Genomic DNA, 15275 nt, shown 5'->3' with positions numbered 1-15275 from the left:
ATTATTTTTTATAAAAACTTCATAATAATCTTTAAACTAAAAAAAACCAAACCAAACCAATCTGGCTCGTAGGCTACATCTGCGTCCCCGCTGAAAAGAGATTCTTTGACTGTCAGCTCTGTCTCTCAATCATCATGAGGAATATTTTTTTGAAAGTTTCATTGCCTTAACCAAATCTTAGTAAAGTGGGTTCAAAATCTAGGGCCAGATGCACTGGAACACATTAGACCCTGAGAAAAATGAAATCTTCAGATTACATTCTATATTCCATTAATACACAGAATGATACACGTTTGTTTCAGGGGTATAGATTACGGTCTTTACTCTTTATACAGGAAATAAAGTTAGCCAAGGAAGATATCCATAGCCCCAATTCCTGAAACAAACCACGGGCAAGATATCACAATTTCAACCCCGAATGATTTCTCCAGAGGACTATCAGCTATTTATCCCAGCCCATTGTTTCCTCAAATTTGAATTCAGTGTCAATTCCAGCTTGTTGCCACCAAGAAGTGTAACCGAATCGATGACTCGAATTTGCTTCCAGGGAGAGGTCAGGAAGGTCAAACCACATACTGTCACTGTCCACTGATTGAGAAGACGGGGACCCCTGGGTTTCGCATGACATTGTGGTGGAACTTGGGGACTGAGGAGCGGGCATCTCATCCTGACTTGGCACCGTCTTGACTTCAATCATGGCATTGTGCTGGTCAAACATGGCATAGGCTGCCTTATTAGCAGCTTCTTGAATGTCCCTACGGGCAGAACTGGCAGGGCGAGGAAGTTCATGAGCTGACTCAGGAAAATTCAAGTAAGCCGAGTTACCTTTTATTGCCATCGAGGCCACATCATGGGCTCGAGCTGCCATTTCTGCTGTAGGGAATGTTCCAAGCCAAATTCTTGATTTCTTCCTTGGCTCGCGTATTTCAGACACCCATTTCCCCCAGCTTCGCATCCTCACACCACGATAAGTGGGGTGCCTATAGGCTTTTCCTTTCTTAAAACTCTTCTCACCTCTCTCATTGGCTTCCGTCAATCTTTTTTCTCTAATTGATCTTTTCTTCCTGAAAGATTGCTTTATGTACTTCAAATCCATAAATGCTAAAGAAGAAGGGAATGCAAAGGTGTTGATGGAGCAAGAGTCTGAAGGAGAACAAAGCCCTGAACCAGACTAGAACAACTTAATACCTGTCTTGCTATGATTGAGAGCTATTGAATTTTTTGTACTAGTTGAGTAAGGCAATGAACAAAACTGGGAGAGTTTGCGTGCCTTTAATACTCTTCAATGGGCCCTTAGGGTAAAAGATAACAAGATATAAGTTTAAATACACCGCCCAATTTCAATGAAAGGAGCCACAGTACTGCCTACTGAGTACTGAACCTGAGTTTTCCTTCACTGTCTAGGCTACTCGACACCTTGTGGATAATATAGAACCCCTCTGGAAGAAAATTGAGAACTCTGACGTCATTAAAAAATAGAGAGAGAGAGAGAGAAAGAAGGAAGTTGGAGCAATGATAGAAGATTAATTTCTCAAAATTTAGACCCATTATTGACGTCAGATGAGTTGTATGGGTTTCTTTTCGACCTTTTCTCTACTGCTATATGGATGTATACGTGGGAAGTAAACACCACATGGACCCGTTGAAACCATGCATTTCACATGGCAACTAGAGCATTCGGGCCCCATCTATTCCACCCTGTTATCCCCACTTGCAAAAACAAAGCAACACACAACCCATCATTCCTTTAAGTACGTCTTTCCATGGCAAGCTTAATTTTCCATCAATCGTATTCGTCCCGGTTCAACGGAGTAACGAAGAAAAATCTTTTCGCATCTCCGTGCCCCTTGTATTCTAGCGTGGTGCTATTAGCTCCAGCAGACGTGGGTGATTCGTCACTGTTTTGGAATTTTGCAATGTTGAAATCTGGGCGACCTTCGCTTGTTCTGTACATTTCGTTCAAGCAGGACAAGTTCTGGCAATCATATATAACACTGATTCTGCTAACGTTTTGTTAGATAATCACTAAGATTTGCTTGGTAAAAGATGATTTGGTTAAAGATTAAATAAGACTGCAAAAGGTCATTTGAATTTGGGTAGTGGAGTGAAGAGTCTCCTGATAAGGTAAACATCAGCTTGAAATGCATGAGATCAGAATTTGAGATGCATTGAACCATGATGAAGCAATGTCACACTAATTTCAGTTATTTGCCTATATATGTCTGCTTTCTGCAGCACCATTCTTTTTGGTGTTTAAGGTGGAGTAGTTAAATGAAAAATGCCATGATTAGCAAGGTATTTGGATAGTTTTTTTTTATATATATTCACCACCATTGTGAAATATATATAGATAAATAGATAATAGAGGTAGCAAAAGATTTTTCTACTAGTGCTTTGAAGGAAGGAAACAATAGGTAAACATCAGACTTATATCTTATAGGGAACAACCAAATGTATTTGGTAAAATGATCTACATATATAATATGATAATGAAAACCATCTATGGAAATAATATGTGCTGGATCCCAAACATCAGTATAAAGTAAGTCTAAAGGCTCTGAACTTGTCAAACTTGATTGATTAAATGGAAGTTTGTAACTTTTATTACATGGACAGAAGTTACAGTGGACAATATATTGGGAGAATCAAAAGATAAACCAACTGATCTACGCATATGACTCAGGAATTGGAGGATGGACGACCAAGTCCATTGTGAAGGGAATTTTACAAAGAGCAAGGTCGTTGCAGCACTTGAAGAATGTGGCAAGTGTCTTTAAAGCTCATATATGTCATTCCTACTCGGACTCAGAGCGAAGTTAGAGCATTTTTAAGGGGTTTAAACAAAAAAAAAAAGGAATTGAACGGTCAACAAGAATTTTATATATCATTTAATTCTCACATACAATACATGTATGTTCACTTATATAAGTTAAAAGAATAAATACCAAAACACAAAGTATCATAATGTAGTTGACTTTCATAAATAAATATCACTTACAATTATCTTTTAAGAGAATTGTGCTTGTCGGTTTTTAGATTCAAATTTATCTATTATTGAATCTGTATTGAAAGTAGTAGCTATTTCTTTCAAAATGTAAATAACTAAAATCAAAAGGTTCCTATACAAAGTATTTATCATCAATTTCAAGAATTCATTGCTGCTTGGCAAACAATATTTAGGCCAATACCACATCAACATCAGGTCAAGCATTACCCATACAAATAATCCTTTTTCTATGCCAAAAGCGAAAGGGGGCATGATGATTTTTCAAATTATAAATATATTTTTAAAAAATCCAAAAAAAGAAAATACTCAATAAAAAATGAAAAAAAAGTTTGATTGAAGTGACGAATAGCTTCAGCTTCTAATTCTTTGGAAAGATTAACAGTAAAAAGAAACCTTCACTTGAAAACAAGAGTCAGGGGCGGCTTTGTGTGTTATGCAGAAATTGATAGCTTCCTAAGGAAACTTTCCTCTAAATGATTTCATTTGTGATTGATATATTGGATTTTTTCAATTGTTAATTAGCATTTTCTACTTATGATAAACTTAGATTTATATAAATCTAGTGAGTTTAAGTTAGTGGATTTACTCTTTTTTTTTTAAATTTGATAAGCTTAGTATATTAGGTTAGAATTTATATATGTTGGGCTTAGCTAGTAAGAATAAGTTTCATAATATTTTAAAAGCCAAGTTAAAAAGTTAAAAAAAATAATTATATGTAATAAAATTAAAATATTTGGGGGGGCCATGGCTCTTTTATAACAAAGAGAAGCCTCCTTAGTCAAACCTTTCATTAATGGTGTTCTCCGCCTTAGTCAAAACTTTCACTAATGGTGTCTTGTTGCTCAAATCCAACAGCATCATTATTAATCTTGCAAAGTCTAAGCACTAACCTGGTAACTTTTCAAGCTTAAAACACATGACTCTCCAACACTACAACTCAAGTTATGGATTGTTATATAGATCTTAACAATCATATTCACATCTAATGTGAGATGTATATGAAATATGAAGTATCACAATCTCATCCACTCAAATCTTTATTGTATTTATTAAGGTCACATATCAAGGCCTATTCTCACCAGCGCAATGTGAAAGTCTACATAGGATTAGTGCAAATTTTGATACCATTTGTAACGACTTAAGTCCAAACACTGATTCAGTAACTTTTCGAGCCTAAACTATGTGCTTCTTAAAAGTTCAAGTTCAAGTTGTTAGCAGTGATTAACTTAAATTATTATATAGGTTGGAATGAGGTATCACGATCCCCCATTCAAATCTTCAATGTCTTCGTCAAGGCTCAGTAGCACAACGTGGAAGCCTACATCAAGTTGATATTATTTTGCAATGACCTAAGTTCAAATACTAGCCCAGTAACTTTTCAAAACAGAAAGTAAGAGAAGAACAACAGAAAAAAAAAAAAAAACCACTTGACTGGCGGCTGCTAGAATAGGAGAAAGATCAGCTGCAAAGAGACAGAGCATGCAATAGCTGGATAAAAGAGTTATGAGAAGCACTTGTAACATATTTTTTTTCCTTGAATAAGTGAAGTTGTTGCTATTGGGAGTAGGTGTGGAATTGCTTCTGGAATAACCTTCTTTATGAGAGTAGCTGTTGATAGTTGAGCCATGCCTAACTCATCAATAGTGCTCTTCATGTGCTGCAAGTAGCCTGCAATATCCCTCTTCTTGGTTGATGGAGAAGTTTCTTTTTCAATGACATAACTCTGGTGCGATTCTTGTTGGCGACCATTTTAGATAAATTTTTCCATGCTTCTTGAGAAGTTGAAGTTCGTGTTGTTGCAATGAGTGGGACAATGGACTCTGAAATAGATGCCGCAAATGGAATGCAAAACAAACTGATCATGCCTATACCAGAAATTGTATTCAAGATTTAAGTTAGGTGTGTTACCAGTTGTGAGCATGGCTTAATTAAAGATAAGGATTCTTTCCAAAGATATAACTAGTAAGATCATGGCCTGTAAGAACAGTCTTAAATTGGATTTGCCAAGAAAGAAAATTAATAGGGGTTGATTTGAGAGGCAGCTGTGCTGCTGCATTGACAGAAATGTGAGCAGTGGTACTATTGGAAATGTTTTGAGGAAGAGTTGGTTGCTGCAAGCATGAGGAAAAAGGTGAAGGATCGAGATGCTAGTGAAGCAAATTGCTTTAATACCATAAAAGATTTGGTGAATTTGAAATGGTCTTAATTTTTCATTGCCGATTTACATGTATACATATACAAGTCTTATCTTATATAGTTACAATTCAAATATGTGTTACAATGAGTCAATCAAATAACAAAGAATATTGAAGATTGATTTGCAGTTCTGATCGGAATCAGAATGGTATTTGATTCAAAATTCTCTACTCAGCTGGCTGCATAATTTGTAGATGAGTCTGCTGAGCTCGCTGCGTATAGTGCTGATGTGTATTGAGCTACTATTCTTGGAATTGCTGCTGTTACGCTTTGCTTTGAGTAGCTGCTGGCGCTGGTTTTAATTGTTGCTGCTGCTTATCTGTTGGTTTTTTGCTAAATGTCTTCTCATAGGATGCTTTTTTCTGAGCTTTATGACTTTGATCCTTTACAATGATGAGACAAACCTTTTTTCTTTCTTTTCCAAATAAAAAAGGCCTACTGTCAAAGTTTAATGTAATATGCATATATGGCGGCATTGGTAGATGCTTCACATTTCTTGCCACTGGCCACAATATATTAAGTTTTAATTATCTTGAAAGTAATTAAAAAGGAAACCCAAAAAGCAGTTTTGAGACATGAATTGAATCAGATTCATATAGAGACAAGATTGAAGCCCAAATACTTTCTTGGTGACTAGGTGTTGAAAAATCAGAAGAGTATTCAGTGATTATTCTGTATTCTTTTCTCACGAAAATTATTACGTATGTAAATAAATAGAATTATAAATGGATAAAGGAAGGAAAGGACGAAAAATTTCTTTTGCGAGGGCTAAAATGTTTCTCCACCAGCCAAGCAGCCCTTTGTTTTATTTGTCAATGAGACACTGTAATCATTTGACAAGTTTTTCATACTGTATCAAGGTCTATTTCCAGGCCGAAAGCTTTTTCTGCCCCAACAGTATTCCTTTTGTGGAATATCCAACATACAAAAGTGTTGGCATTCATTTAAAGCGCAATAACCTACCATTGGACCACTCCTGGTCTCAACTTTCGTGGGCCTACAGGTATCGAGCCCGTCGCAACTTTTTCCCCCAGTCCGGACCCTCCCAGGACCAGGGTTACATCACCACGTCTTCAAATGCGCACCTTGTTCACCTGTTCTGTCAATTCCACTTGTTTATCAACAGGTTGAGTTTTGAATTTGGTCCTCCCTGGCGTCATATAGTCACAATCCTAAACAAGCATTTAATTTTTTGAATATATATATATATATATATATTGTACACTTCTCAATTATTTTTTGCTAAATCATTTTACACTTTGAAATATATTTTATAACAATATATAATTCCAAAAACTACTATTGACATTATTGCAATGGAGTTTAGTCAAAGTAATTTGAGGTTGTTTTTTTTTTCAGAGGGAACCTTTTTTATTAAAATTTGAAACTTTAATTAAAAATTTTGGCATTCAAATTTTAAGATGGATATTATGATATTAATAAGATGAAATCTCCGATTATCTAATCGAAATTATATTTATGAAAAGAAATATCAAAGTTTGATACAGTTGCTTGATTAACTTTTTTAAATCAACTTTGAGTCTAAAAAATGAAACTTAATTGAGTTTATGTAAATTATGTAGGTAGCTATCTAATTACAGTTTTCTTATATGAATTCTAATTCTCTTCGATTTGGCCTTTAATTAGATAGATATCTAATTATGGGTTTAGTAAAATGTCTTACATATTAGCAAAATCAATGATAAAGATTCATTTACAACTCAAATTATCCCAAGAGTTCAAGACTACTCACTCCAAAAAAAAAAAAAAGAGTTCAAGACTAGGATTAGGATCAATCATTTTACATCATGAAACTAATCTAAAAAATTATTTACTCTAGATGATTTAATGAAGTGTCGTTCCTAATTTTTGGCTAGAAATTGTTTAGTTGATAAAGGAGAAAGCAATGCATAGTGGTAAAAAAAATTGCAAAATTTGTTTCCAGGACAAATTAGGTAGGTTAAATGCTCATTTTAAGATTTACTGTTTGTCAGATATTTCGTTTCAGCAACTTATAATTTCATTTAAATTAAAATGTAACGTTTTGTATTTTATTTATTTAGAGAAAATTGATGACAAAAGTTATCAAATAATAATAAGATTGACATTTTATGTTAAGGTAATCTTAACAAGTATAGATTTGAATTTCTTAATTCTATTAATAGTAATGTAATAACTTTTGTCACCAATTTTCTTTAAACATATAAGATGGGAAAAAAATTACATTTTAATTTGAGCAGTTTTTTTTAATATTTATGATTTTAAACCATTAAGAAGGGGAGACAAACTTTTTCTTTTTCATATATTTCAATTTTCTTGTCTTAGAGTTTGAATTTAAAATCTTAAAATCTTAAATTCTAATGGTGGGATGTTCTTTAAAGGAATACAATTTCCTTTTTAGTTATGCGTTGTTCTTTTATTAAAAATTTAATATTTTATTTTTTTCACCTAATAATTTATTTATCTATGAGATATATAATTTTTTGACAAGTTGACAAGTTGATCTATGACATTTTATGATGAAGGATGAATAAATTTCGCTTTTTCCTGCTACAAATTCCAAAACCTCAGCTTGGAGGCTTGCACATATACCACGCACTCGTTATCTGTTTCTGCCCTAAGAATTTTCATTTGGTGGAAGTGGTTTGAAATATGTGGAAGATATAACATGCAAATTAGTGTTGGTAGTCATTTACAGCGCAAGAACATGCCACTGGACCACTCCTCGTTTTGGATTGCACCTGGGCTGGGACTTCGGAAACTTTGTCGGCAAATATTTAACGCTCACCTTGTTCACGTGTTCTTCAATTCTTTATTTTTTTTTTGATAAATCAGAAGATTTTTTCTTTTTAAAGGCATTAGCTATGCTTGTGTTAAAAAGGCCTAGTGGTTGTCAGATGGCCTCTCGGGAGGCTGTACAAAGCATCCAGATGACGCCAGACAAAAAGAAAAATGGCAAAATATGTACCCTCGCCCACTGCGGGCTAAAAATCAGTAGATTCTATTGATATTAGCAAATAAGACGAGAAAATTTTCTCCCTTCTAGGTGAGGACAGTTTCTCATCTCTTTATTGCCTTCCGCGTGTTCTAGTGCCTCATCACCACCTCTGTTACAAACCAAACCCCGCACTACTAGTCCCTTAAAAAATCACTCATTGTCCTTACTTAACTACAGGATTCCCTATAACACCTACACACAAGATGCTGATACATAGAGTCAGCCTAAATCTGTCCATGTTGTAGGCATTACACCCATTAATCTAAGTCTTACATGCACCTTAACAACACCGATGTGTCCACTGATAGAGATAACCACCCATTAATCTCATGTTTTGGGTTTGTGTTCATATATTTTACTTGGTGGATTCAACTCAACTTAATTACAGCTTGCCTATATGAATTCTAACCCTTTCAAATTGGGCTTTTAATTAGATAGATGTCTTACGTATTTGCAAAATCAATGATAAAGATTAATTTACAACCCAAATTGTACAGAGTATATTTTGAATGTCTCCACTAACAAATCCTTGACGGGTTACCACTATCTGAAGAATTCAAGACTTGAACTAGGATCAATCATTTTAAATCATAAAACTAATTTAAAAGATTATTTACTGTACCTGATTTAACGAAGTGTTATTCCTAATTTTTGGTTAGAAAAGCTTTAGATAGTGTTTGGTATGAGAGAAATGAGAGTATATTCTCTGCAATGTGTCCAATTAAATTACATTACAGTGTTTATTTTGTAACATATCATTGTAATGTAAGATTGCAATGCAATCACGTTACAGCCAAATGATGTAATGTGATTGCAGTTCAAAACCAATGCAATCACATTATATTATACTCTGTAATATTATTAAAAATATTTTTACCCTTCAATTTTATTACTTTCTTAAAAATATTTCATAATACCATAATTAAAATAAAAAATATTAAAATAAAATATATAATATAAGAATTAGAAATTAAAATAAAATAAAATATAAGAAATTAAAATTTATGTATTATAGGTAAAGAAATTAAAATAAAATATATAATATAAAAAATGATAATAAAAAATAAAAATAAAAATATGACATTAAAAATATATTTAAGAGATAATATTAGATAAAAATTAACAATAAAAAATAAAAATATATTAAACTTATATTTTAATAAATAAAAATAATTTTAAAAATTAATATTATATTTTTAATAAAATACTTATAAATTAAATGTTACAATGTTATCTTTTTTATATTATAATTATTAATTTATTTATATATTAAATACTGTAATATTATTTTTTTTATAATCATGTTATTTACAATCATATTATTTATAATCATATTATCTGTAATTATATTTTATTATAAAATATCAAACGTCATCTTAATTCGTAGTAATTTTCTGCAAGGTGATGCAACCATCGTGTGACTTGGGGCGCTTGGAAAATAAAAACTTGGATAGCGTCCCTCTTCTCTAGCATATACGATTCTCTCTCATTACATATGAGATGAACAGCTTACACGCAAAAAAGGTGAAAGAAAAATTGAAAAAAATTAGAGCAAAAAGTAAAGAGAAAAAAACAAAGATTGACACTAAAACTAGTGAACAAGAAGAATAAAAAGAAAAAGCTGACAATCAAAAAAGGAAAATTAAGTTGCAAAGGCAAATTAGAGGAGTGGCGAAAAAGTTGAAGTTTGAGGTGCAAAAGAGAGATAACGTTTTCAGCTCTTCATTATCCTAACAGTAGTATTTTTTTTTATCTAAATATATAATATTAAAAATATATATATTAGGTAGATGACGTAATAATATAAAAGGGGCATCAAAGAAGGCACAATAGGGATTTTTGTTGTTAAAAAACTCTCCCCAATTATAACACGATACATGAAAATTTTTTACTTTGGAAAACAAGTTACGTCTTCTCTTCTCCAAGTGAAACTCTTCATGATTTCCACCTTCCTTTAACAAATTAAATTTTACACTAAAATCCCAATGGACAAAGTATTGTTTTTTTGCATGTTTTGAATCAATTCCTTCTCATCTTACAGCAAAAACTAAAATCATTCGAGAAATTTCATTCATAAATCCCGTAAGTATCAAGGTGAAAGATAGAACAGGATGAAGAATAAAGCAAAGCAGTTTAATCAGAGGGAAGAAAGTACTAAACAAACGTGTAAAGAGGGAATAAATTAAAACGAATCAAGTGTATTCTAACTTATTTCAAAAGGTAAATAAATCTGACGTCGAGGTATGTTTTAATTGGGCTTGCAATAGTTTGGTTTTACCGGCGATCTTGATAGAATTTTAGCTCAATAGTTTAATATGTTTCTACATAATCTGCGAAAGCAAGTTAATTTGTTTTCTAATTTAATTATATATTTATTCAGGTTTGGTTCAATGCGTGGCTAATTAATTACCTGATGAAAAAGGTGGTCTTTTTCTGTTCTAATTAATTAGCTAATTTGTTATTTTAAGATTAGGCAAAGGCTTTACCTATATTTCACAACATCTTAATTTGAATAGGACGGGGAATAAATTAAATTCTTGTAAAATCTTGAAATCATGGAAACTCTCGTTTGTTTGTATTTGAGGTTTTGTACATGATTTGGTGCATTTTCTTCTCATTTGTTTCTCCCTCTTTTCCTTCTTTCTCTTAAGGGTTGCATATGGTTGGATTTGATTTGATTTTGAAAAAAAGTTAACTTAAAAATCGAAACTGAAATTGAAATGAATAGGCATTAAAATAGACTTGGCTCTAATTGAATTCCAACAATTTAGTTTCTTGATGCAAATTTTATTTACAATTCACGGTATGCATCATCAGCTGAGGAAGGACTTCCCCTCGATTACAAAAGCAGCAGCGTCTCAACCCCAAAGGTAGCCCGGCGAAAACATGAACACATCCTCGGAGGTAAGCACAACCTAAGAGGTCAGTCACTGAAAAAAGAAAAGCAGAGCAGAGCACAAGCAAGCAACTGCTGTGAGCATGAACAAAATAGAAGCAAGAAAAGGACCCCTGTACAATATCAACAACGAAAAGTATCAGAGACAGAAAGCATCCCAACAGGTGCAGTCATAATATCCATCGATGATGACCACATAGTAATTCAAACCCAGCAACCAGCAATATCCCAAAAATTTCAGACAAAGAGCCTGCAACAAGTCTCCAAACTATGGATCCAGAGCACCTGCAGAACACGGAAGGTCTGATCACCCACAGCGCATTACCAGTCACAGAATACAACCTCGAAAACAAGTTTCTTGATTTTTTTTAAAATTTAAAGATCTTTTTGAATATTATTTTTAATTTATTTACTTACATTTTAAAAAATTAAATTTATATTTTGAAATATATAAAAAGTAATATAGAAATTAATAAAAGTTGAAATTTGATTCGGTTTGGTTCTGATAATTATGATTTTTATTTTATAAATCGAAAAGCGAATCAAATCAAATTGGAATTTCAATCTCCACTCTAGAAACAAATAAAATATAAGAAATTGGTCATGCCATCTCCAACCATGCATATATGTGATGTTTTACGGTGAGGACTCAAGCGCCGAAAGGATGACTTCAAGGTTCTGTTCATATATTGGGAAGAGAAAGTATTTCCCATCATGACTCTGTGCAACTCAACAATTTGTTTCATTAAAAGTGAAAAAAAAAAAAGAAACAGTTTGATTTTGCATCAACGATAAGCAAGTACTGGCAGCAGAAGGTTTTGAGAGCTGTGCCGCCGTTCGGGCTTTAGCTGCCATGGTTACAACAATGTGTCAAGATAGGAGAAGCTGCCAGGGGCAGAACTAAGGGGGTGACGTGTGGTGACGACCATCACTTCTTAATTTTTAATTTTTTTTGTTATTATAGGTATAAAACTTTATATATATATATATATATATATATATATATATATATTATAANTATATATATATATATATATATATATATATATATATTTATAGATATAAAGTAGAGTTTTTCACAATTAGATGATGCTTGTATATGCAATTTGCAATTCACTCTAGACAATGTTTCTCAAGGGACAAGATCAGTGGACGGACGCATATTTCTTTAAACTGAAAAGTATATGGCAAGAGCTAAAAAATTATCGACCACTGTCTCATTGTGATTATGGCAAATGTAGCCAAGGGTGCTTTAAGAAATACTTAGATCAACAATAGAGAGATATGGTGTTTAGGTTTCTTAATGGCCTGAATGGATCGTTTTTAGCTTTGCTATCTCATATCATTATGATGAAGCCATTCCCTTGATTGATAAGGCATACAACATAGTCCTACAAGAGGAGACTCAGAGAAAGTTACTGATTCTATCACAACCTACATTAGAGTCCTCAGCCATGATGGTTATTGCTGGCAACAAGAAGAAGATAAAATCAGAGATGTTGTGTAGCCATTGTGGGAAGAAAAGACATTTGAAGGAGAAATGTTACAGGCTAATTGGCTTTCTAGATGATTTCAAGTTCACTAAAGGGAAGCAGAATGGTAGGAGGAGCAGTTCAGGAATGCTTAAAAATTCTTCAATGAATAGTGTTTCTATTGTTGAATCTACCCAGATCGAATAGGACGAGGATTCAGGAAACAACTCTTTTTCTCAAATATCATTTACTAAAGCACAAATTCAGAAACTACTAACTCTCATCAATGAGAATGAGTCAGATGTTGATGGTGGCATTACTTCAAACACACAGCAAACCAAACCTTCCTTAGTGTGACCTCTGCCTTAGCTGGTATAATCTTTGATCATTTTTGCTTATGCACATCATATACTCATATGACCATGCCATATCATGCATATAATAACATGATAAAACATGATTCTTGGATAATGGACACTGGTGCATCCGATCATGTAGCATGCTCACTTGACAGATTCACATTCATTAAGCTTGTGACATATTGTTATGTCCACCTTCCAAACAATGCTAGAGCAGCAGTAACACATATTGGTATAGTCAAATTAACTTCTACATTGACCTTGTATAATGTCCTATATGTGCATTCATTCAAATTTAATCTTGTATCTGTAAATCAGTTCACAAAATCAAAGGATCATTTCCTATTCTTTATTGATTCTTGTTGTGTAATTCAGGACCTAAGATCATCGACTATGATTGGGGTTGCTAAGGTCTTATCAGGGTTATACTTCATGCAAGATAATCAAGATGCACAATCTTTTGACAAATATAGTCTTGATAAACTTGTGAAAATTCCATCTGGTGTCTTTGTGAATTCTTGTTCTAAGGTTTCCAAACATTTCAATCTTGGGCATTGTAGACTTTGGCCATTTTCCAATTGATAAAATAAAGTTGTTACATAAACTTTTTCCTGAGATTACTTATAATGATGAGTTTTATTGTGATGTTTGCCCTTTAGCCAAACAAAAGAAATTGCCTTTTCCAAAACATATTCAGAATACTACTGTTATTTTTGAACTATTACATGTTGATATTTAGAGGCCTTTTACTCTTTGTACAATTACTGGAAATCGCTACATCCTTACACTTGTTGATGATTTCAGTTGGTTCACATGGATTTTCCTTATGCAAGCCAAATCAGATGTTTAAACCATCATATCTACATTTTTTAATCTAGTAAAAAACCAATTTAACTGTACTATCAAACAAATTCCAACTGATAATGATCCAAAATTTAATTTGAAAAAGTTTTATGCTTCAAATAGAGTTGTGCATCAATTATTTTGTGTTAAAACACCACAGCAAAATGGTGTTGTTGAAAGAAAACACCAAACTTTGTCAGTGGTAATAAGATCTTTATCATTCCAATCCAGTCTATCAAAAAAATTCTGGGGAGATGCTAGGGATGTCAACGGATACCTTATTATAGAGTACCCGTGGGTATTTGACCCAATTACACCAAGTTAGGGTATTTCATAAACAAGTTCGGGACGGGTTCAAGTTATGATTTCACTACCCAAATCGGGTTCGGATACCACCCCTTGGGTACCTGTTACCCGAACTTGATTATTATTAATAAATATTTATTATTATTTTAATAATTAAATTAAAAATTTACAATTTTTATCAACTTTACAAGTAATTTTTTTGTTAAAAACTAACAAATATATGAAAAGTATAGTTACTTTAATTATTAATAGTAAGGACATTAATATATTTTTAAATTAAAAAATTATTAGATTGTTTATTATGTTTAAATAATTTGAATATTATATCATATTATAAAAGGATATAATTACTATTATATATATAATTTTAATATAAATATATTATTTTTATTTCCTTTTATAAAAATAATGATTAGCATCTTTTCGTGTTATATATGACAAATTTTAAGAAGAAGAANTAATCATATAATATATATATATATATATATATATACTTATAGAAAGCTTTTGAGATTAGAATAGTTTTAGACCCTAAATGTTTTTTTTTAATTTCATGAAATTAAGAACAAATCCTTATAATTAATTAAATTAATTCATGAAACTATTGTTATTAATTAACTTATAATGGCTTTTAATATATATAGTTTATATATTGTGTTAATTTATGAGGAATATAATTACTATTTTATATATTCAAATATTTTGTATGTATGTGTGTGTATATATATGTACTTTAAATATAAATATATTTACTTTTTATTTTGTATTAACATTGTAAAAATTATAACTCATAAAATTATTAAGTACAGTATATATACCTTTATTTATATAAACTTATAACATAAAAATCTAAGGGAAAATTATGAGATTAGAAAAGTTAATTGGGTAATTGGGTACTCATGAAGAAGATTTTAATAATTTTTTTATTTAATCGGATATTTAAACGGATTAGGATAATTATAGGATAGTGAGATGTATTAGGGTTAATGTTAGGGTAATAATTTTTATATTATTCGGGTAGTTAATAGAGTTAAGGTATTTAATTTTTAATAGGGTTAGAGTTTGAGTATTTCAAAATTAACAGATACCCTATCTGTTGACATCCCTAGGAGATGCTATACTTACTGTTTCTCACATCATTAATAGATTTTGATAACTGATTTTTGTATTTTCATTGACAGTTCGTTAGTGAGTTGGA

At 32.0% G+C, this 15275-nt stretch overlaps 1 protein-coding gene across 1 annotated transcript; it reads right to left on the bottom strand.

Annotated features, from left to right (window-relative positions):
- LOC18605327 (ethylene-responsive transcription factor ERF039) lies at positions 236-1380 on the bottom strand. The gene has a single exon (XM_018117196.1). It carries the CDS (start codon positions 1094-1096, stop codon positions 443-445), a length of 654 nt encoding a protein of 217 aa, XP_017972685.1. The 5' UTR covers positions 1097-1380; the 3' UTR covers positions 236-442.

Source organism: Theobroma cacao, chromosome 3 (genome assembly GCF_000208745.1).
Source record: "Theobroma cacao cultivar B97-61/B2 chromosome 3, Criollo_cocoa_genome_V2, whole genome shotgun sequence".
Taxonomy (NCBI): Eukaryota; Viridiplantae; Streptophyta; class Magnoliopsida; order Malvales; family Malvaceae; genus Theobroma; species Theobroma cacao.
This window is presented reverse-complemented; position numbering and strand designations above follow the sequence as displayed.

Excerpts from the sequence above, each read along its gene's own strand:
- LOC18605327 (XM_018117196.1), bottom strand. The coding sequence starts at position 1,096 with ATGGATTTGAAGTACATAAAGCAATCTTTCAGGAAGAAAAGATCAATT.